This window comes from Egretta garzetta, unplaced genomic scaffold (assembly GCF_000687185.1).
Source record: "Egretta garzetta isolate BGI_Z169 unplaced genomic scaffold, ASM68718v1 scaffold256, whole genome shotgun sequence".
Classification (NCBI taxonomy): Eukaryota; Metazoa; Chordata; class Aves; order Pelecaniformes; family Ardeidae; genus Egretta; species Egretta garzetta.
The window spans coordinates 2946804-2970901 of NW_009260073.1; the positions used below are offsets into that span (position 1 = coordinate 2946804).

Here is a 24098-nt window from a genome sequence, read left to right on the forward strand (position 1 = left end):
AAGCTTTCAGGGATGGGACAGCACACAAAGATCACCAGACTGCCCTACTAAAACTCTCTTCTACATAGTATTTTGACAGTGGGAAGTGTCTTTGTGCTCAATTTCTTATGTGTCCACACAAATGTCCAGAGAAACAGTCTGGACCAAAAAACTGAGTACAGAGTTGATAAGAACAAAACCTAGTACAATGCTTATGAAAGCTTTAGGTTAAAATTTTCTGAGCTGGGCCAGCTTAATATTTCATGTGCAATTTTTTTTTATACATCTGTGCATGTATTTATTGCAAGTGTCACACAAAGATATGCTAAAATACAATCCCAAAATGCAAAATAACCAGTTTCTCCTAGAGTAATGAGAAGGAATATAAATTATTCAGAATAAAAGCAAACCCAATAAATCATGTTCTCTGCAAATAACTGAAAAAACTTGCTCAGAGATGTGCTGGAAGAGCTCACAGGAGAACTGGAAAAATTTCCTTTGATGTACATTCATGTTTTCATGGAGTAATCAGGAGAGCCAGAGTTTGTTCTCCTCTGACGTTTACAGAACGATTTCAGCAACAGCACAATTTTTGCCTCTAGAACCTCCTAGAATACTCAGATGTCAGTCATCTTTGAAACACCTTGAAAGGCAGGATACTATTTCTAGCAAAGGTGTTCACAAATAAATGGATGTTCCTAAAGGGAATATCCTGATACACAAGATAAAGTGATTTTTTTTAAGATGGATGACAAAACAGATTTTCTAATCTCTTAAACCTGTTGAAAATACAGTGGCCCTATGCCAGGGGATTTAGCAAAGGCTAAGAAGACAGCTCATGAAACCATATTAAGGTACTGGAAGTGTTATCTGTTAATGACTTTTACACAAATGCTTTCAAAAGTGATAGGCTGAGTAGAAGAAAATATCGTCAAGTTGTGGGACTTGAATTGTAAGGCTCTTTCAGTACGAGAAGATAAGAAGCGCTGAGTAGTGATCAGGAAAAATGGGAAATGGTGTCTAGAAAGAGATTTTAGAAGGCAGGAGACACACTGCATTCTATCACAGAATCACACAGAATCACAGAATAGCAAGGGTTGGAAGGGACCTCCGGAGATCATCTAGTCCAACCCCCCTGCTAAAGCAGGTTCACCTAGAGCAGCTTATAAACTTCCCCTGCAACAGGGAACGTGCTGCAAAAATGCTCTGTGTTCTTGGTCTGAGGGAAGAAGTGCCCGCTTTGCTGGTACCTCACGTAAAGTCACCGGACTTGTGTATTAATTTCTGTTTCAGGAAGTGAACTATGTTAAAAAAAGTCCAAATGCTACATAAAATGCTGTTATCTTACCCCAGCTGCTGTTAAAGTATCGGAAAACTTCTTTGATAAAGATGAAACTTCATTGCACATAGCACTCGTTAAACTGGTTTAAAAAAAAAAAAAAGAGACAAATATAAAAATACATCCTTTTCCTGTCAATGAAAAAAAGCCTTATGACTGTCCCGGGCACAAACTTCATCTCAGAAGCCAAGAATATTCTTAAGGCAATTTTGCTTCTAGTAATTTTAAAATATTTTGGGGTAGACTTTGTTCATGTTACAGTTTTTACATTGCTCCACTGAAAAACCCATTGCTGACTACAGCAGCAAAATGATGTTGTGTTGGCTCGAACGCTCGCCTTTTTGGATAGGGCAATGTTTCGATTTTTTAAATTCTAAACTTCTAGTTTAACTGTTGTTTTTCTGACAATTGCAGCAACACAACTAGAAACGCTGTTGCAAATAAATCAAACTTTAATGAGAACAGGAGACGTTTCCTACCTAAGCAATAAAACATCTGCTCTTTACTAAAAAAGGAAGCACCCTTGTGGTTAAAATATGAGAGAAGAAGGAGATCTAGTTCTGTTCCCAGATCTTTCACTGTTTTGCTAAATATTCACAAGGGCATCATGCAGAACCTCATCCTGCAAGGTGCACCATACCTTAGCTCTAATTCTGAAAAATACTTGTTCAAGTACTTTGTTTTAGATGAAGTGTTCCTATGGACTTTGCTCCTGTCACTAGCATTCCTAAGGATAAATGCTTGCTTAAATACTTTATGTAGGACTCAAGTGCTTGCAAACGTCTTAATGTCAAAACCCATTGAAAGCAGTAGGATCAATTACTACCTGAGAGCTTGAGATCTGAATTTTGAGTCCCACTAGATGAACTGTCTTCCTGAATTTATGCATGCTTTGTCATGGTTTACTGCAAAATTGCTGACAAATGTGGCCTTATTGCTTAGAACTACAGATTGCTTTTTGTATATTTTCGGCAGATAAACACTAGATAATAAAACTCTACTGGCAGATAACAAGATTTCATTATGCACTCTAAAAGCAAATTCTGTATATGCTAGCACAGTATCTTTTGCAGAGGAAACAGGACACGCAACCCAAATTAGCACGTATATTCACTTGCTGGAACAGAAACTTTCAGCCTGTGAATAGGTCATGTTTTTGTAAACATACGAGTGTTAGCCATGCCAAAAAATGACAGGTAGCCTATGTAACTTGATACATAGCACCAGGACCCCTAAAGCCAATGCTGTTTGTTGATCCATGAACTTATTGTGCCTTCAAGTGCCAAAAGCTGAACGGACCTTCAGCAGTTTTAAGCAAATGTCAAATGTTCATATATGAGATCTGTAATACTCACTTTGTCAGTACTTTCGCTTGATCTTCAGCTGTTTTTTCTACTTCCTGCCCATGTAGAATTAATTCTGCTACTTTATGAAGCTGTTCAATACAACGAGCAGTTACCTCAGCCAGACTTTCAATGGACAGCATGTAGATTTCCTTAAATTAAAACCAGGGAATAATATAATCAATAATAACAACACTGATAAATATACATATAGATATATACAAATAAAAGAATTTGACACACAGGAGCCCTCTATGGGCTGGAAATACCACCACATACACAGTGAAGTAATATCAGCCATAATGTCATCCTCACAAACAATACTGGAAAATGAAAAATCCACAGATTATAAAATACAGACCCCGTACTCATCCTGAAAACTTAGTAAGAACAAGTCTACCATTTATTCGGATGGGAACTAGGTCAGGCTCTCAGATTTTCTAACATTGCACTTTTAAACCTAGTCCTAACAAATACAAAGATGCCTTAACTCTAGAATAATTCACAATTACTTTAATATGGAGCCAAAAGTATTGAGTCATCCCTCAGATGAATCTCCAGGGTAGAAATGGATAATACTTCCAATAAAAAAGTGGCTTTTATCAGCAATGATAAAAAATTCTACCTAGCACTATGGTGTTACAGCTTTCACGAGCTGATGCCAGCTGGAAATCTGCAATCACATAAAGATCTGTAGTATTTACAGTGTAATGCTGCCTGCTTCTTTGGACCTTTTTTGTAAGGAAACATGACAGATAATTTCTTTATTAGAATTAACTCAAAAAATCTTCACAAAGATACCAACCACATCTAATATTGCTATAAGTTGGCGTAAAGTATTCAATCACAATTAACCTTATCAACAAGAGGGGTTGTCTAAAGGGCCACGATACTTTTAGCCGTAAGAGCTATCTTTCATAAAGAGAATGAACACTTGTGAGTTGCCTAAATAGTATTTCTGTTTTGTCTGTTTGTGATTTAAACTGTTGAAGAGTTTAAATAAAGCCTGAGATTTCTTTTCCATGCATGTATTGTCACTGGGAAAAAGAGATGGAATGTCAAGATATGACTCTCAATGTGATACCGACATTACACCACAGAATCCCTTGGCTCACTGTGTATACACACGCATACACAAAAAACCATAGATATAAAAAAATAAAAACAATGCGATAGGCAGAGGACCTGCTACTTTGGTATTTACTTATGGGAACAGACTAACAGTAAAAATATTTATGTAAGTTAGTTTCCTATTGAGTCTACAGTGAATACTTAGTTATAAATTAATTTCTTAGTAATTCCATGACTTTAAAAAATAAGGACAACATATAAAACCAACACACAAAGATAAAGAAGTAATCTTACCAAATCAAGTATGACAATTTGCTTAATGAAACTTATCCTCCAAAAGCTATTTTACCTCTACAGTCTTGGTTTTATCTACTTCTGGTTTATCACTGTCAATTTTATCTTCTTTTTCAGTCTTTTCTTCACCAGGTTCTCCAGGTTTCTCTTTTAGCTTCTCTCCTATGTCTCCTACTGGGGTGGAAGAAGTAGCTTCCTCCAGCCATTCATGAGCTTTTTTCCTAGCCTGCCAAACAAAGAACCCAACCCCAAAGTTCAGTTCAAATAGGGAATATCAAATGATGTTCCTGAACATTAATTAACAATACATTTAATTAATTCCTTTTTACATTCAGAAGTTTAAACACATCAAGCCTCTGCACGGCATTTAGTTAACTGTGTATTTAAGAAACTGTAGGGAGAAGCATTTCTGACTGCACAAAGGTGCATCAGCCGGGGACAAATCCTCTACAGGTATGATATTCCTAACCAACACATAGACTTGGCATTAATGTCGAAGTTACTAATATTTCAGCTTTATGAGGTATATTTCAAAGGAATTTACATAGAAATAATTTTCCCAAATAAAAAAATAAGAAGGTGGTATAAAAATAAAAATACTGGAGAGGTAAGAGAGATGTACTAAATTCTTAAAGGAAAAATAAATAGAAAATCACTGTGTCTTCCGCTGCCTTCCCAAACATGAAAGTAGATCAAAGCGGAAAAGCCTTGAAGTTTTATACACCTTCAGACTACTGTTATGGTTAGTAGGAAATTTATCACGTCTCTTTTTTAACATGAAGTCAAATTAAAATATTGTAACACCTAAGGCCAAGCTAGTTATCCATAGTCTATCTAGGTAGCTAGAGAGATAAATACTCATCTGAGCCTAAGATCAGTAGGTAAATCACCTCTAAAGGGGCCTGATAGTACAAACGTGACTAGAAAAGTGACTACTCCTAGCCATCTAACTTCTAGATGATTGAAGCCAGATGAGGTAAGTCCAAAACTTTGCTGCTAGCTAAGAAGTTCTGGAGAAGCCCCTTAGAAGAATAAACAAGATGAGCAAGAAAAATAATTCTGAACCTGATCTTTGTTCCCAGTACGTAAGACGAAATCTGCGGTGCTCAAGAGCTCTGTTCTGCTGAAACATCCCCGGTTCAAGGCTTTCTAACGTGGCCCATTGTGCTAGCGAGTCACTGCGACCGTGTTGCCTTGCTAATCTCACTTCTTCTATGACAGCCTCATCATTTTAATCCCACCCACCTGTACTTTGCTTTCTGGACTGTCTGAGCTGAGCTAGGTACTGCTGTGCGTCAGGCTTCAGAACCGAGCCCTCCCTCTTTGTCCAAGCCACAGAGGGCAGCTCACTAACAGGTGCTAACCTTGTTAAGTTTGTCAGGAGTAGCAGCGACGTGCAATTCAAACAGCAGCTCAGTGAGCATGCTGACAAACTCTTCTCCCATATCTGCTGCAAGAAAAAACAAGACCATTCTGTTAGGGTTTTATCACTATCATGTTTTGCACAATCAAATACATCCAGGCAAATAGCTTCCCCAAGCACTGTAGCACTTGAAAAGCAGCGACAGCGATACAAGACGGGTGCGGGGGGGGGATGCATGTGTATGCTCAAATAAAGAGAACAAGGAACAGAGAGATACCTGTACAACCAGGTATGCTAGCTTGACACTTTGACTACTCCTTCCACCCCATTCTAAATTCCACTAAGTTTCACAAAAACAGGTAAGAGGAGAAGCAGCTGCATGATCCCTAGCTACTGACAAAAATGCACGACCCATGGAATAACCAAAGAAGAGATACAAACCTGTCCTTTCAAACCAAGGAATAAAAGCTGCAGCAGGGCCAGATATAAAAAAGTTTCAGAGGAAACATAACTGAAAAACATGTTCTCTATTGCTCTGTCTGCAAACCACAGCTAAGAGGTGTGTTTTCTTTCTATTTTAAGATTGAGCTTTGGTTAAATGAAGAATGTTTTCTGTTCTGCTTTGGAGTAATGAGCCTTAAAGAAACTGCACTTTTGTTCACAAGATTTATGAGCAAAGAGAAATATTGCCAGTATTCAAACTTCATCTTTATTATATATATTCCTTTGACCACCTGCAGTTGCCATATTCTAACATGCTCTAAGTTCCTAAAAGTTCCTGGTTTGGTTGGTTCTGTTCATCTGCACTTACTGAGTTTGGAATCTTCATTAACGTTTCCTGGTGGAATACACAAAATCCATTTTTTTTAGCCTGATGACGCTAAAAGGTCAAAGTCCCCATACTGAGCCTGATAAAAGTCCAGCTACTTCAAAAATGAATTTTCTGTCTTGCTGTATTCCCACTTTTTTTGTTCACTTAATAGGTAGGGCCAGTTTTTCCTTTTTTATGCAAATCTTCAGTACTGGGCTTTAAAGCAGAGGGCCATTACTCTCCAATGAGTTTGGGGATTTTGGTAGAACTCTTTATAGTCCACAGTACCTTGCAACATGTGGAAAGGTGGTGGAACCTGACAGATTATACTCTCCTAGAGCAAAGGACATCTCACCCTTGCTTGTAAAGAGAGTGCCCATCTTTGTTGCTTATAAAAAAAAATTAGTATTTAGCATGAAGAACTCTTCAGCTGTAATGACCAAGAGACTGAGCTTTCCTCTTAACAGCAGGGGAACAGGTCAAGAAGATTGTGTTCTGGCAGGCCAAAGAGATGCACAGAGTTCATTTCATTGCTGCCCTTACCAGTAAATTTTGGCAATAGCATTTTCAGGTTTTGCAATACAGCACTTCTTGAATACACTGAATTCACTTATAGAATCATAGAATAGAATCATAGAATCATAGGATCACTTTGGTTGGAAAAGACCTTTGAGATCATCGAGTCCAACCTTTAACATAACCCTGACATCCCACCACTAAAGCATGTCCCTAAGCACCTCATCCATCCTTCTTTTAAATACCTCCGGGGATGAGGACTCTACCACCTCCCTGGGCATTCCAGAGCCTGGCAACCCTTTTGGGGAAGAAGTTTTCCTAATGTCTAGCTTAAACCTACCCTGGCGCAACTTCAAACCATTCCCCCTTGTCCTATCATCTGTTACCAGGGAGAAGAGACCGACCCCCACCTCGCTACAGCCTCCTTTCAAGTAGTTGTAGAGGGTGATCAGGTCTCCCCTCAGCCTCCTCTTCTCCAGGCTAAATAACCCCAGTTCCCTCAGCCACTCCTCGTATGACTTGTGCTCCAGACCCCTCACCAGCTTGGTTGCTCTCCTCTGGACATGTTCCAGCAATGCAACATCTTTCTTGTAGTGAGGGGCCCAAAACTGAACACAGTATTCAAGGTGCAGCCTCACCAGCACTGCGTACAGGGGCACTATCACTTCCCTGCTCCTGATGGCCACACTATTCCTGATACAGGCCAGGATGCCACCTGGGCACACTGCTGGCTCATATTCAGCTGCCTGTCAACCAGTACCCCCAGGTCTTTTTCCACCCGGCAGCTTTCCAGCTGCTCTTCCCCAAGCCTGTAGCGCTGCATGGGGTTGTTGTGACCAAAGTGCAGGACCCGGCACTTGGCCTTATTGAACCTCATACAGTTGTTGTTCTTAAAACAATGCCAAATATTGTTTAATAAACTGCAGCATGCTGAAAACTGATAAGCAGTTCACTGGATCAATGCAAAATTACCAAAATTGGTGATAACTGGCATATTCAATTCAATAGTCACTTTGGTTACCATCTCCCTTAACCTCACATATGAAATTTTTGGTACTAATGGCTTTCAAAATGTAGGTAAAGCTATTTTTTTTCAGATTCTCTCCTCTCAATATTTCATAAACAAGTGAAAGGAAAAGAAGCTGCAGTGAAAAATGCATGAAGGGGTTGCATAGTCCAAGTGAGAGGAAACATTAGAGAGAAGGGTATGCATTTGGTTTTCTCCTGCTTGTGTCAGAAAATATCTTTTCCTTTTCTTTCTTTTCATATCGATTTTGCACCTACCTGACTGTTAGGCAAAGACTTAAAAATCCTACAATTCCAGTTTCAAAGTTGCCAAGAACAACGCCTAGCCCCAACACTTTCCCAAAACAGTCCTCCAAAGATCACTGCAGTAATTTCTCCTTGTGTAAGGCTGCAAGTGTTTATGGTAGAAACTAGAAGTAGCACCAACACCTCTGAAGGAGATCCTGAGAGCCTAGGATAAGAAGGGATCCTGAGAGTTTACATAAAACACACGGCCACCCTTTTCAAACGCTTGAATGCACAGTACTGGTTTTCCTCCCAGCTAGTCTTTTTTTTTTTGCTGAATATATATAGCACTGACAAATGACACCATATAAATAACATGACTTTGATGATGAGAAAGTGGTAACAAATTAGCAATAAGTGGTAATTAATTTGTTTTCAAATACTGCTCGGTGGCTAGATAAGATTTAACATTTTCAAACAGATCTCTGTCTTTTGTAGGGGGGTGGCTTCCTTACATAAAGGAAAAACCCCACAAGTTTCATTGAGCTAGGAAGCACAAAACAAAATCCTACTGAAGGCAAGTTAGTTGTAGTTTTAAGCTGTTTAGCAAGCAGGATTAAAACTCAAACTTCTTCCACCAAATTTAATACAGACTGCCACCTCTTGCTAGTTTAGCTAGCTTAAGTAAAAATATATAATTCTGTCTAAAAAATATGCTGTTAAAAGAGCATATGGCTTACTGACTTGATTTTATAAGTGTAAAACCTATTCATGTGCTTAAGAAGACCTTAAATGTGTTGAATAGCTTGAGCTAAGAACACAAACCAAAATGAAGCCTTCTCTTCACAGCAAGACATGAGCTGCATTTTGTCCTATCAGCCAGCCTGTTGTTAAACTTGACTGACTTTTATCTATGCTGGATGTCAAATGATGTTTAAAATTTTTGGTAACATTAACACAGACCATTTTCTTAGTGCAAATATTAATTATGCCACAGAAATATGCCTAAGGTCCCAAGAAGTCATTTAAGGTAAACAATTCCAGTTTAAAAACCAACCAACCAAACAAACAACTCAAACCTAGACCCTAAAAGATCAAGTGTGCTCCCAGAAAGACAGATATCGATGCCCCCAGAAAGCTAAACTTATTTGTAAAATATGACCAGAATACTAAGTGTAGTCAATAGCCAGCCACTGGAATCCAACTTAACTCATGTAAAGATTGGCAAGCTAAAGTACCAATGAAACATTAAATTGTTCAGTAGAACTGTGCTTCATGAGGGGAAGCAGACATGCAAATCACATACAACATTACAGGCAAAGGTGCTGGATATTGTTTTGATCTAAAAATGGCACACATTACACATCATGTAAATGCCTACTAATGAAATTCTTTAAGTTTTACAAAGTTTTATGCATTTGCTGCATAAATGCACTTAATAAAAACACTTAAGATCCCATGCATTAAGAAATTCAGGGAAAGGTCTGTTTTCCCTGACCCAGGAAGATCATAAGAAGCCTTCATTCACTCTGACGAGATTTTAATGAAGATAACACTTTTTTTTTGACTGGGAAAGGTACCCAGACTAGGAGACTGTCTAGAAGGGATGTGTCAAAGCACTATACAGCGTTAAGAGCACTGCCAATGCAGTCTTGCATGTACTACGGGTTATGGGTGAGAGGCTGAAGAAAGAAGTAAAGGCCACGTGTCCCAGGTTAGGAGCCTGACCACAGAATTGTAGGCTCAGCTTTCTGTACCCTAACAGAAAGCTACTTCGAGAAGTGATTACCCTTTCTTTTATTTTTGGTGTCCTCCAGTGGAACTAAAATTTATCCAACTTAATACTAAGAAATGAAATTTATCCATAGTTCAAATACTGATAAATCTTGAGCCTGATCACACTAAAGGGCGTGAGTCATTTTGAACTGCAGCCTGAAGTAACGCCCGTTCAGCTGTAAGGTGGAGAAAAACACGGCTGTGGTTTTATTTCCACCGGCACAGAGAGGAGCAAGGGAGGGTGCAAAGTGAGGATGAAGTTGCTAAATAGAAAAGCATTGCTAAACACTCCAAAACTTTCAGATTACACAATTTCACAAACAGATTCTGTAAGAAAACGTCAGTTATCTAAAATGTTATTAATTTCCCTTCTTACTCTTGTTTTGCTTTCACTGATGACATAGCAAAGCAATATAACACTCCCCTACGTTACATTTTGTGTATCTCACATTTCAATTACAACATAAATTCAAAATGAAGCATTGATCAGCTTCCAGCACTTTTAGAGTATTAATTTTAGTGACTACCCTATGAAGAGTAATAGGATATCAGCAATTATAGTTTGGATTGTAACTTTTTTAATTACTATGTACAGAAGTAACAATTATTCATATGGTTAAGTCTCTGTGTTTCTAATTACCTTTCTGTGCCTGTACCACTTCATCATCTGATTCCTTTGGAAGAAAAATCTCTTTTATAGCAATTAAATCATTTTTCACAGTCTCCAACTGCTCTCCGTCAAGCGTTGCTAAATATGACTGAATCTGTGAAAGAAAGGACAGTAAGCATTCTCAACCAAAACAGGACATTTCTTAAATTGCTAATTTAGAGCCTGACACCAAAATAGGCTAAGAAATGAAAACTTCCATTATGCTCAAATCTTGTCTCTAACCTGCCAATGTAGACACATTTTTAATTCTCATCAACAAAATTCGTTGAGTATCACAGAAATTACACCAGCCTTGCAAGATCATCAGGTCTCCACCTTCTGCCAGAACATGAGTTTTGAATTATGAATCAATGGTTTAATTGCAAACTGTAATAGGCATTTTGGATTGCTTGGATGAAGACAGCAGGCAAGAAGAGCCCAGGCAGAATTCATGCTTAGTCTGAGCACTCGCGGGAAGAGTTGGAAAAAGAAGCCTGTTTCCCCTCCTTTGAAATGCAGCCAAAATTATTGACAGTCTACCAGTCTACCTGTTCTGAAGAATGTATTGACAGGTCTATGCATGCCTTGGGTATCTGCAAGTCCCTGAATATCTAATAGAGTGGCACGCCTAAGAGGGTTGGAAACAGGTTCTTTGAATCACTGTTAGTTTGCACTACAGTTACGCCGTGTTAATTCCGTGATTGCACTCTCTGCCTATGGAACCCAAGAGAAATGCCTTCTCTCCCTTTGGTACAAAATTTCACTTTTAGGTTTGTTTCAAGTTTGGGGGTTTTTTTTAAGCTTGCTAGACAGATGTGCAGACTGGCTCCATGAGAGACTGGAGGAAGGGATTATTTATATTCCTCCTTGATGTGTCCAGCTCATATGCCTAGGGTTAAATGCAAGATAAAGTTGGGAGACCCAGCTCAGGCTGTGAAGGACTACCTAGGGATTTTTGGCCCTCTCCATAGCATTTCTGTTTCATAGGATTAACTGGGACCTTTTTTTAATGGAAACTTTTAAAACAAACGCTTTAAAATATTTTTAAATCCCTGCTATTGGAAGGACATGGGACATTAGCAATGCCTTCAGTCTCTCTTGTGCTCCTCCTGTGGCCCATCAGAGTGTGGCTTTTGGGCTGTTAGTACAGGTCTCAAGCTTACAGTACCATAAGTATTTTGTGTGTGTGTGTGTGTGTGGTAATAGGAATATGTTCTGTGAGTCTTCTGGAACATGTATCAAGGAATTGGACTTGACCCAGAGAGTTGCATTCAATCCTGTTGGTGAGAGTAGGACTATGGGGGTTATCTAGGAAATAATATGAAGCATATCAGAAACCTCATGGTAACAACCTGTGGTATTTAACAGTAGAAGAAAAATAGTCATGACACATGCAATTAACCTGAACTTGTTTTCTATTTATCTCTTTCCGTTTTTTTTCTTTTCTCAAAAGCAGGCCCTTGAACCTTACATGTGGGTTTTGAATTTATAATTTTTGCATTTAGACATAATTGCAAAACCCAAACCCAATATGGACAGTATGTACCTAGCTGCTATTAAAATAACATTTTATTTTTGACAGCAAATAAAACATTAAAAAAAAAAAGTTGGTTATTTTTTATTAAAAATAACCCAGAGGGCAAGGAGTGCCAATTACTAAAACTAAAAAGAAGAAAACATGCATTTTAAGAAATTTATTCAGAAAATTATTTGAGTACAAAATACCAGAGCTGGGAATCTACAAAAGTTCTATTAGTCTACTGTCAGAGATCTACTGACAGCTGAAATTCAAAAAATGTATTTATCATATAGGCCTTGGTAACTTGAACATGTTCTTCAGAGAGACATACAGCATTTGTATACTTCCAGTAATGATATCTTTGGGTATTTTTATGTAAGTTTAAAAACTAACATACTAAAGAAGACTTAGGAATCAAATAAGTAATCTGGAATTCATTTTAATTCACTAGCCTCTAGGTGTAGTAGGTCTGGAACTCATGAATGTAAGTCTCAGTGCCCGATACAAAACCAAAAGACATCAATCACCTTGCAAATTCTGAGGAGACATCTGCATAGTGTCACAAGCTGAAAAATACACACTATATATGGTCCTACCAAAAATAACTTTCAGTTGTGAATTTGTTTGTTTTGGATTAATCTTGGAGTTAAATTTTACATGTATTGAGACTGATTTCCTGAAGCCAAGGACTGGCCCATGGAACCAATCCAGCTTTCTCTGAAGTTGATGAAAAACTTACTGTTCATTTCACATGCACCTGTAGAGCGAAAATTTTTTACCAACCATTTTGATTTATACCGTCTGCATACTGTACCTGGGCTTCACTTTCATTTGACAGGATTTCCAGAGCTTCAAGATGAGACAAACCCTGGAACTCATCAAAAAGTAGCCCATAATGTGCTGTTCTTTCAACCGTAACTTGCTGGGCCCGCCTCTGTTTCTCTTTTTCTTTAGCTTCTCGCAACAGCTGCAAAAACATACATCATACTTGTTGTTTTATAGGTCGTGCTGTAGGTATGATGGATTTTATTACTTTCCGCTTCTCCTTGTCTAAGAAGTAGTAATAAAATTTGGGACTATATCACATCTGCAGGGCTGAAATTTTAGAGCTGAAATACCTAACTTCTTTTCTTGATAAACTTCTCTAATAAAATATTTAAGTAGTATTCTAAGTGTGGTTTTCCCAATGGCAATTGCTATCCATCTTTTTTTAAAAAACAATGAGCAAACAAATAATCTTGCTTATGTTCTCAAAGGCAATGTCACCTATGGAATACCGTATAATAAATTTAGCCACCAGTTACAACGAAAGAAAAATAAAAAGGACTATTTCATACACAGCCTTAAAGAGTCATGCAATCCATTCCACAGACCACAAAATGGGAAGGATATTATTTTCAGGACCTACCTACCTACTTGCATAAACAATGCACCTACATAAGTATTTCCTATAAACTACTTTTAGCAGATATTAAAGTCAGTTTTATGTGACAGCAGGACTGAAAAAAGAAATTGGCCTAATAAGATATGACTCCTACCAAAGGCGCGGCAGAATTATACACTCCATATTCTTGGGGATATTTTGGAGTCACCTTCTTATACACTTCCATTAGTGTGTAGGAAAAATAGTGTACAGAATAGGATCTTCTATTCCTTCCTTTTATTCCCAGGAAGGAATGTCCTCTCATATGAATTTGCTAAAATAAAGATGGTAAATACATCTGAACTGCATCTTGAGTCACATATAAGCCTCTAAATACAGGTGAACTCTCACCACTTACACTGTTCCATCATTCTAAAATTTCTGTGATATTGTCTTCAGTTATTCATTTGTTACAAAAGACTTATGATGGCAGATTTTTCAGCCTCCACCTTCAAAAGATCACTCATGAAGTTTTATGTACAAATCACTGAAAAGGAAGCACCGTGTTATGCGACCCATGAGAACTGATTTATGTCACTTTCTGCCTCAGATTTTATGTGTGAACTCATGCATATTGTTTAGGAAGGCATTCTCAAAAGCTCATTTTAACCCTGTGGGTCTTAACAAGAGTTACTTGCCTTTGGCCTACTACAACAGGATCGGTCTGTTTACACTTACGATGAGCAACTTTAAAAATGAAACATCTCATTAAAAGAAAAATACCCTATACCTCTCTACAAGGAAGTAAACATGTAGTAAAATTAGAGGGTTTTTTCAATGTTTATTGATTTCCACAGCCTCCCTCCTCTCAGTGTCCAGAGAGCTAATATAATTTTGTGCTGACGGCACTTACACTTCTGTTCTGCTTTTATCATGTCTCTGAACTTTTGGACATATGAGTCATGACTGTGTAAGGGTACTATTAGTTTAGATAGACATTAAGATAGAAACACCTTTAATTCCTAATAAAATATATGCCATATTCCAGTATTACTCACTTCCAAGGAAAGTAGTGTACGTCATGTTTATGCTGGAAGATATCTATCTACAGCTATTACAAAAACAACAACAATTTGATTCTGTCTCCAGAGTGTAATGATATATCACCACGTATACTATCTTATTAAAATCAGCTATTGTACATGTGATTATGCAGAAAAGATGATTTTACATTATCTTTTGTGGTTCTGTGAAGAAAAATAAAGTGGAGCAAATATAAAGCATAATATTTATTTCCATAAGCCTAGACAATATCTACTGCAATGAATAAAGCCTCTCCCTGAGGCATCTTAAATTCTGGAAGAAGAATCTGAAACTGCATTGACAGAGCTGTTTTTAAATAAATCCAACCTGAGATAGAGAAACTGTTCTTGCCATCAGTGTTTTGGTTCTCTTAAATCCAGGATCGCTTTCTGCAAGGACATTCATGGTTGTCTTCCCAATAAATTCCAAAGCATCCAAGCCTCCAGACAATACAGTTTTCCCCTGTATAAAATAAGGCAATGTGGTTATTTTCTTTCCACTTTATGCTAATATGAACTGTAAAAAGTATTGCTTTTGCCCACACCACCTTTGAACATTCAGGTCCCTAGATTTTCTATGCTTTAACTAACAATAGGATTGATACATTTATGAAATTATGTTACTTTGTTCTGAATATATTTTCAAAAAGAAAAAATGAACTATACCAATATTTCTAGTTAATTAAAAGACTCACACTGGAGGAAATGTAACATCTGTTGCCAATAAAAAAATTATGAATAACACCACTTTAATTTTATCCAAAGTAGCATCTAGTCTGTGGGAACATATTTTAGATATGAATAATATGGAGCCAAAGTTGTGAACAGGATGACCCTGCCTTACCTAATTGACTTCTAAAATTTTGACACTTGTGATGACTCTGGAACTGTCTACTAAAATACAGTTGTTTTTCCTGTGTCTTCATATTAGCGTTAGCCCTCCCTCACAATTTTTCACGTACACTGAAGAAGACTTTTCACTGGCTAATAATTTCCATTTCAATCTGGATTATGCATCTGTCAGATACTCACATGCTGATGTAACCTGATCTATAATGGAAAACCCTATCAAAGTCTCAAATGACATTACAGGCAATTTACTGAGACCTTAAGTTATTCTTTTGTTTGGTGACGTTCATCACTGTGGTATAGTAGCCACTCTAGGTTTGCATAAGAGCACATTTCTCTTATCTGAAAACCTTATACAATGCTCAGGTAATTTTGCTGGCATCCAGCTCTCACAAGCCCTACAATGCTCCAACAGTTTTAGGAATAGCCTATAGGAACCTCCTTCTGCTTTCCAAATCTTTGATATTAGAGTGAACTGGATATGCACTAAAAAAGAACTGCCACTTCCTAAAACACGCTCAATGGGGAGTTAGTCTTTGTTTTTTTAGCTGATGCTGAAAGTCTTTCATACAAAAAACATCATACTGAAAAGTTCAGAGAAAAACATTTGCTATGGTAATAGTGTGTGAAAAATGTTGGGGAAGAAGATGACACAAAAAATTGATTTGGAAACAGTACGGTACAGGATTTTGCAAAGCCTGAAATACAGAGAAATAGAAAAGGATGAAGCGCAACACACAGAAAATATTTTATCTGCCTTCAGACATGATTAACATCTCTTATCATACTTTCTCTGGAAGGACTTAACTGTAAAAAAATTAGATGACAGTACCAGAACTATAAAAAAGATTTCTGAAGAATTTGCAGTTTAGGAGAAGACCATATTTTTCACTGAAACTGATGCCAAAGTAGTAACTGACTTAGTTGTGTTTGACTTTCTTTTTTTTAAATTTGATACAGTTGTTTTGCCATGGAAGAGACTCTAAACAGCCTTACAACAGAACTCTTTTTACAAAGACCTACAACTTAACAAACTACCTGTTAAATGTGAGCTACAGTGAAGTTGCACCTAAAAATGATGAAGAATAATAGAACAGAAAGGCCCACTAAAATGACTCACTGTGTTCTGTACAGCATTAGTGATAGCTGACAACATGCCACGAGATCCAGATGAAGGAGAAGAAGGGATATTCTCAGAAGAGCTTTGGTCCAGAGAATCTTCTGCTTCTAACAAAAGAAAAAAAGCAAGCTACAGCATACTTTAAACTCTCCAAGTCACAAATTACAGTAAACTGGATTCTGTGATCAAAATCTTAAAATTTTGTAAATTGGACTAATTGGGCAGCATCAAAGAGTTTTGTCCAATTTCAGTAATCTTGAACTTACGTATAATTGGTGTTTCAGCTGCACGAGGCTCTGCTGTTTCTGAAGATGCTGAACTTGTGTTATGAATTCCTAAGGTAGTTCCTGCTTTTTCCTTTACTGCTGTTATCCCATGACCTGCAGCAGAAACATATTTTAAATTATATGATTTGAAAACTTTAACTAACAGTGCATAGTATTCTTATATTCCACGAATGATAACAATCAGAATGGCTATTAAACTTACCTCAATTGTGGTTTTTTTCCCCAGGTTAATAATTTACTTGTTCTACTATATCCAGTATATTAACTGACTAGAAATTATAAAGCTGAAATATAATACAAATGACACTGGATTGGAAATGTAAAACTTGTTTCAGTGGCCCATATAAGTTTAGTTCCCTGCTTTTCAAAATGCTAAATATTCTATTACAACTAGTTTAAAGATAAATTGATGGTCCTCCTAATGCTGTAGGGTTTGGCCTCACCTAGTTTTCAAAAGCCTAGAACAAATAACCCACAATTAATGGACTGGGTGACTGCAGGGCTGAGGTAAGTAATCTGTCCTTCAGTCTGCTGCATGGGTGCTATGTTAGGTAAGTATTTTAGGAATACTGACCCCAGTCCTCAAAGTTGTTTCAGGATTTAAGCTCTTCAATTGCTCATTCGAAGTCAAATTCTAAAGTGTCTCTCCTCAGACCTGCTGTTTAAATACACTTTGTAAAGTCTGTTGGTGTCGGATGATGCAGAATTATTATTCCAGTAGTAGCTGATCTCCTACAGAGATTTTACCACCTTTACCTGACGTATACGTAGTGACTCCCCAACTCTCTGTTCTATTAAAATGGTCTAGTTTAATGTAAAGTATGTATGTTACTGGTGTTTTCATTGAAATAATTTTGACATAATGGGATTGCTTTGCTGCTTTTCTACACAGAGTTTATTTACACCAGCAGATCACATGGACTGGTAATATCCTGCTATAAGATAGGGTGGGATTGCCTGGTAGTCATTAAAAGGAAGTGGTAGCTTCCTGATCTGCATCAGCTGTAGTTGAAAAACACTGCCCTTAAAAAAGACTGCCCTCAAATTATCTGCCTATTCTGCCTCTGGATATATCCACAAGTATGTTCATGATACGCTTCTCTCACTACAGACGATCCTGCTAGCACATCTTCCTTAGCTGGAAGCTTCTGTACATCAGCTAAGATGCAGTAAGTAAACAACCATCCAGGTGAACAATATTTCTTTCCCACACAAAAAGAAAAGGCTTCACTGACCCGATTTTATTTTTTCTTGCACAGCACATCGTTACTGCATCTCACGTAAAGCTGATCACTTCCAGCAGTAGGTCAATACAGAGTGCTTTAACTATCTGCTTAACTACTTATGAGAAGCATTAATGACAATTTCATACTTTTTTGCTTTGTTATCTTAATCTGAACCGTAAATAGAGAAATTATTTCAGAATAGCCATTAATACAGATGCTTAGGCAGATACCTAGACATCAAAGGCATGAAGTCAAGTATTCATTAAGTGTTGTCCATACTTTCCCACAGTTGTATGCACTTTCTATTAGAAAAGTTCAAAGCATCTTTTGAGTTACATTAACTACAGCAAAATAGCCCATCATTTACCAGTGCTCTGCAGCGTTCTGAATATAAATACATATATACATATATGTCAGTGTGTGTAGTCATACAAATATGCTTTTGAATATCTGATTAAAGAACAACACAGCAAAACTATTTGAAACAGAGCAGGAAGAAGGAAAGCTTGGATTTATGATTCTATGATTTCCAGATGGGTTGCACATTAGGTGCTCCATGAATTCAGTAATAAATATACTCTAGAAAATATATGTGAAGCAGCACTACTGAAATATTACACACAAGAAAATTGGAGTATCTGGAGATAAACACAAAGAACAGATGTCCCCTAAGGAACTGATGAGCAGAAACAAGTAATTTTCTATACGACAGCATAAGCTGCATGGGGTTCTGATGTTTTACACTGAAACAGAGAGACTAGGCAGGTAAATGCTTTTACCTGTCTAAAGAAAATATGACCTTTGTCTACTTTTTCTCAGATACTGGAGGACAGAGTAATACTTTCTCTAATCCCAATCTCCTGCACATTTTAATTGGTTCAATAAACATATTAGCATGAATAGATTCAAGAGTCATTTATTTACTCTCCAAATTCCTGGGACTCACTTAAATAACTACTAATTGTTCTTTTAAACTAATGTAATAGATACTCCATGTCACATTCCTTTCAATTTCTCCTGCTCACAACTTTTTAAATGAGCAAAAGAGTTCTATTTTTCCCATTGACTTAATTTTTCTTAAGGACTTGACTTGCTAACAAAATATTATTGTCCTGTAATTACATAAAAAAATAACTATGAACATGAAGCAAAAATTTCCCTTTAACCATGTGTGAAAGTTATGGATTTTCAGATTAATGTTCCAGTTTTTTTCTGTATCTAAGCATTTTTATTATTTTTTTAAATATTCTGTAATTTGGTTCTCATGGTTTTGCAGACAAGCTTATACTTCCAAGAAAAGGAGGCACACAGATCCTGTACTGATATTTACAGAATTATAAAAGGCAGCATTTTTAGAGCTGGGGTTACATGCACTAGAATGATAAGAAAATATTTCAGGTCAGCTAGGAGTGATTTTACTGAACTAAGCTGTGTGGCATGTATGTTTGACTACAACAACAAAACCAGATGAGGTCAGAAGACTACAACTGAAGCAAGTCAGCACTGTTAGGTACACATGCATGCACAAACATGGCAGAAGTGCATGTTGCTTTGGAAATGAAAATGATTATTCATAATCTCAAAAGGCACAGAAATAAGAGGTTCTGGGAGATAAGCCTACATTTTAGAGATAAAGGTGCGCTGCTTTTGTTAACACTGGGTGTGGTAACGCAACTGAGCTGATGCTGTAAACTTAGGAACACCTCCGACATCTCAATTTACTCATCTGTAACAGCAGAGACAGAAGAGCTATGCAATGGGTATCGTTAACTGCTTACTTTTTGAAGAAGGCATGCTTTTTTTGCTGTGTTGTGGCTTTTGTTTTTCTTGCCTGCATGACTTATTTTCTTTCTATTGGCTGGCAATTTCAGCAGAATATTGTTGTTCATATTGCTAGCTGGAATCTTTCATTTGAAAAGAAAGGTTTTGCAAGCAGTGCCTATAAATGTAGCCTGCCTTTGAGTTTGCCTGATCTGCCCAAGGCCAGATCACAGCACTCACAAATGCTTTAGTCAGAAACATCCCACTTCACTTTCGGCACTCTTATCTTCCACCTCACAGCTTTGGATTCCCTGCAGAGCTGAAAGAGGCAGACAGACACCTCTGGAGGGCAGTTCGGCATGCCTAAAATCTAAACCATTCTCTGTAGGAATCCCTGACCCTTGTCAATCTAAGGACACCCAAGCAACTGAACTCCCTGCTTCAGCAGTACAAATAGAGCTTCAGTTTGAGATTTTATCCCTGGCTACCACACAATCTTCGTCACCTGTCTTGCACCATGGGGACATTTCAGATGAAAAACCGATGAAAATTCAGTCTTAGTAAGATGAAAGAGGCTTCACCTGGTTCAAGCTAATGATGAAAATCGAGGCCTCAAATCAGCATCTGACACTGACTGAGAAACTGAGGAACCTGAAGATGGCTGGGGTGGGAATCACTTCACTGTATGAAGGTACGCAGAAAAGCCAGCTGTGCTCTGGTTTGTACATTAAAAAAAGTGGGACCCCGTTGTGCTCACTTTGAGGGTATTCTATTGGCACTCTATTCACTTCAAGGCTTCAGAATAATTCTCTTCCTTATAGTTAAAACAAAACCACTGGCTAGATTCTGATAATACCTACCCTATCCAGTCTGTAAATCAGGAATAACTCCAATTAAGCTGGTAAATGAGACTAGTTTCAGATCTCCTTACTGCAATGGTAGAAGGCTTTAATAATAGCAACAGGCATAAAGGCTGCTACAACAGATTATTGGTTCTGAACCTCTTCTAGATCATAAGCCCACATTAAAAGATGTAAAGAAAGGAAACGGGACTGCCATCCCCAAAAGCATGTCCACAATGCCTCCCATCTGATACCTGCATTCAGTGTTCTTAAAAAGGAGGACTGTGAAAAAGGGGGTTGCTGCTACAGTGGTTGTAATGTATAATTTACAAAACAGTTGAGTGTTTTGTAAATAATTTTGATTTCATAGAATCATAGAATGTTTTGGGTTGGAAGGGACCTTTAGAGGTCATCTACTCCAACCCCCCTGCAGTGAGCAGGGGACACTTTTAACTAGATCAGGTTGCTCAGAGCCCCATCCAACCTGGCCTTGAATGTTTCCAAAGATGGGATTTTCCCTTAATCAGCTGAATTTATGCAGTAAAAAAAAAAAAGGTCTTCTGAAGAGATTGACTGTCCTTTTTATGACTACATAAGGTATAAGCATAACATCCAGCCTTTGTTTTTTTTTTACTGTCATTCTTTATTTCACAACAGGGAATAGTATCTGTAGAGAATGGAAAAGACATTAATGTCATTTCCATACTTTAGTTTCACATTATCTGAAGCATTTGCATTTCTGTTCCACACAGACTTCAAGTTAACCTATGCAATGCAGCTTATTACACGTACCTGTGTGTAATAATATCCAAGCTCATGGACACAGTGACAAGTGACATTTAATTCTGTCATACTGAAGAACGTCAAGAAAAGGTTTTCAGCATACCAGAAGAACTATGGGTGTCTGATATTTCTGTGTGCCATTCTACTAGGTGAAGAACTAGATGAGGAATATACGCAAGCACAAAATAATCAAGACAGAATATTAATTACAAGCAATGCATGACAGACATGCATTAAGCAGCCTTATAGTATGAATTTCAGAGACCATGTAAATTAAATAGCTGGGTTCTACTTTTTATGACTTCTATTGTGTAAGAGGTATTGACAGATGTTAGTCTTACTGATGGCACTAGAGGTAAAAAAACCCCAAATTTACATGGAGGGAAGCACATGCATACAGCACGATAGAGAACAGACTTTGCTTGCAAATGCACCTTGTTGAGCACCGTAACTTAAGCACGTTATGAACGCCATAATTCACCCGTACAAAACAACGCAGCAGATGAAAGGCAAGGCTTGTAGGAGAAGGTAATAACTTTCACTAGGCTAGCAGATAGCTTAGTTGGAAAAAAACCCAAACAGGCAAGCTTTCAAGCATACAAGTTACTGATATACTAAAAAATACAATTTAAAATAAAGAGGGTAAAATGGTGACAATAAATGCAAGTTGTGCTTCCAGATCACAGTGAGCCTACTTCACCCACCTCATCATCCCAGCAACTATTTCAGTGGATCTACTCCACTGTGGTTCCACAAGGGGAGAAACCAAACTTCTTGCACCTTTTAAAAACAAAAGAAAACTCTTCACCTCATTAGTGAGGCAGACTCAGTAACTTTCTTAGTGTGACATCTAGTGTCAGACACTAAGCATGGTTCAGGCAGTGACTGCTACTAGTCCAAACGCATTACAGATTCTGTTGTGCAGAGGAGTTTCACATCTGCCTTGTGGCGGGGACCTTGATCCAACTAATGTCAAGATCAGTTCAAAGACAACAGACGTTTTCTTTAGAATACAAAACCATCGCCAAAACAATCACTGACTATATGTGCACAGTTAAAGAGAGATAAAATACAAATTATATGGAAATTGCCTTATTATCAGAAACTAAACCCAGCTATGCTAAACAAATTATTGCCATGCAGTAAAAATGCTAATCTGTTTGGGAGCTCTAAATCAGGGTTTGAAGGATAATGAAACTGAGATCCTTGGAACAACCGTTTCAGCTCAGTCTTAAAGAGAAAGGAATGTAAGAAAGAAATTTTTTACAGTAAGAATGATCATTCACCAGAACAACCTCCCCAGGGATGTGGTAGAATCCCCACTGATGGAGGTTTTCAGTATGTGACTGGTGAAAGTGCTAGATAATTTCATCTAGGTGCCCCTTCCCACAAAAGTCTGGACTAGGTGATCTTTCAAGGTCCCTTCCAACCCGGGCTGTTCTATGATACCATTTGTTAAAAGCTGAATGTATTCGGTTAGGCCTTTAAGGTGTTATCTAGTCCACCTCAATCTATTTCTGCTATTTTTACAGAATACAATTATGAAAAAAAATATAAGGAATAGTAAATATTTGTCATACTTAACCAGAAAAGCAGCTGTGTCGTACAAAGGTAATGACAGAGCAACAGAAAAAACACATACGGAAGGTGTTGCTGTAAGCCTAATTCCAAGGAAGCAGCTTTACTTATACCATTTGCTACACTGAAGGAATAAGCAACATTAAAATGGACTGGATCATGGCAAACCTATTTTCTGGTGTAGAAGAGGAGGCGAAGTGTTAGTTGAAGTGCTCAGATATTATACAGAGTAACTTGAAGGGGAATAATAAATATTTAATAGAAAGAAGAAAGCTTACAGAAATTCCCAATAGCTTTAATTTTTTTTTCTCTCTCTGTCTTGCTAGAATTATCATACTGAAGCAGATATATAGTATATACAGTCCCACATCCTGTCTATGACACTGACAGACAGTAAATACTTCACAGGATGAAGCACGAATTTCCATAACAAACAACTAGGAAATAAGCCCTCTATATCAGGATTATAAACTATTATCTGCTGTATTGATTTCCTGGAACAAATCTAAGATTATCTATTATCTATTCCAAGTTACCTTGGGTTCAGTGAACACGGAAGAATGTATATTTGGTTTCTGCTTAATTCAAAGTTTATTTTATTTAATAAATTCACAGAGAAAAGTTAGATCCAAAACTATTAGATAGTAATATGGGAACTCAACCCTACTCTGACCCCAGGGTCGGGCAGTCTAAGTTGTAAATTCCAGGAAATGGGAAAACAGGGGAAGTTCTGCTTTACATATATCTGGGTTTAGGCTCTTTCCCAGTTGCTCTTGGTCACTGTCAGAAACTAGATAGTAGATGGTTCTTCAGTGTGACATGGTAAAACCATTTCACATAAAATCAAAATTATTTTAAAATTTTGGGTTTCCTTTTCTCCGTGTGGATGCTCCTTTGCCTAGGTAACTTGACCTGTTCCCACTGTGCTCATTTTTAAATAATAATAATTCTAGAAGTACATATACATGGTGATGATATGCCTATTCAAAATAGACAACATGACACAACCTTATGAAGTCAGGCTGCCTAGAACAAATTTGTTCATATATTTACACTCTGTGAAGATAGTTATGATGCTGATAACTTCTTAACAGTTAGGAAGCCTCTATCGATTAAGCATGAATTTTAATGTATATGAACCAAGATGTTATATATGGCCTCTATAAAAATGAGATCACATCATTAAAAAGTCCATGGAAATCCACAGAGATACAATGCTGGCAGCAGGTTTTATATCAAAAGCAACAAACAGCTGTAAAAAGGTGTGTCTTGTTTACTTGTTAGACAGTAAGAAGG

General features: G+C 37.5%; 1 protein-coding gene across 1 annotated transcript in view; it reads right to left on the reverse strand.

Moving 5' to 3' along the window:
* The window catches only part of FAM114A1 (family with sequence similarity 114 member A1), a 34024-nt gene that overhangs the window by 5304 nt on the left and 4622 nt on the right, over window positions 1-24098 (reverse strand). The window contains exons 3-11 of the mRNA XM_035896741.1: window positions 16592-16705; window positions 16326-16432; window positions 14685-14819; window positions 12726-12878; window positions 10384-10507; window positions 5391-5473; window positions 4082-4252; window positions 2674-2813; window positions 1328-1400 (exon numbers count right to left, since the gene is read on the reverse strand). Coding sequence (XP_035752634.1) covers window positions 1328-1400; window positions 2674-2813; window positions 4082-4252; window positions 5391-5473; window positions 10384-10507; window positions 12726-12878; window positions 14685-14819; window positions 16326-16432; window positions 16592-16705 — 1100 coding nt within the window. The remainder of the gene's footprint in view (window positions 1-1327; window positions 1401-2673; window positions 2814-4081; window positions 4253-5390; window positions 5474-10383; window positions 10508-12725; window positions 12879-14684; window positions 14820-16325; window positions 16433-16591; window positions 16706-24098) is intronic.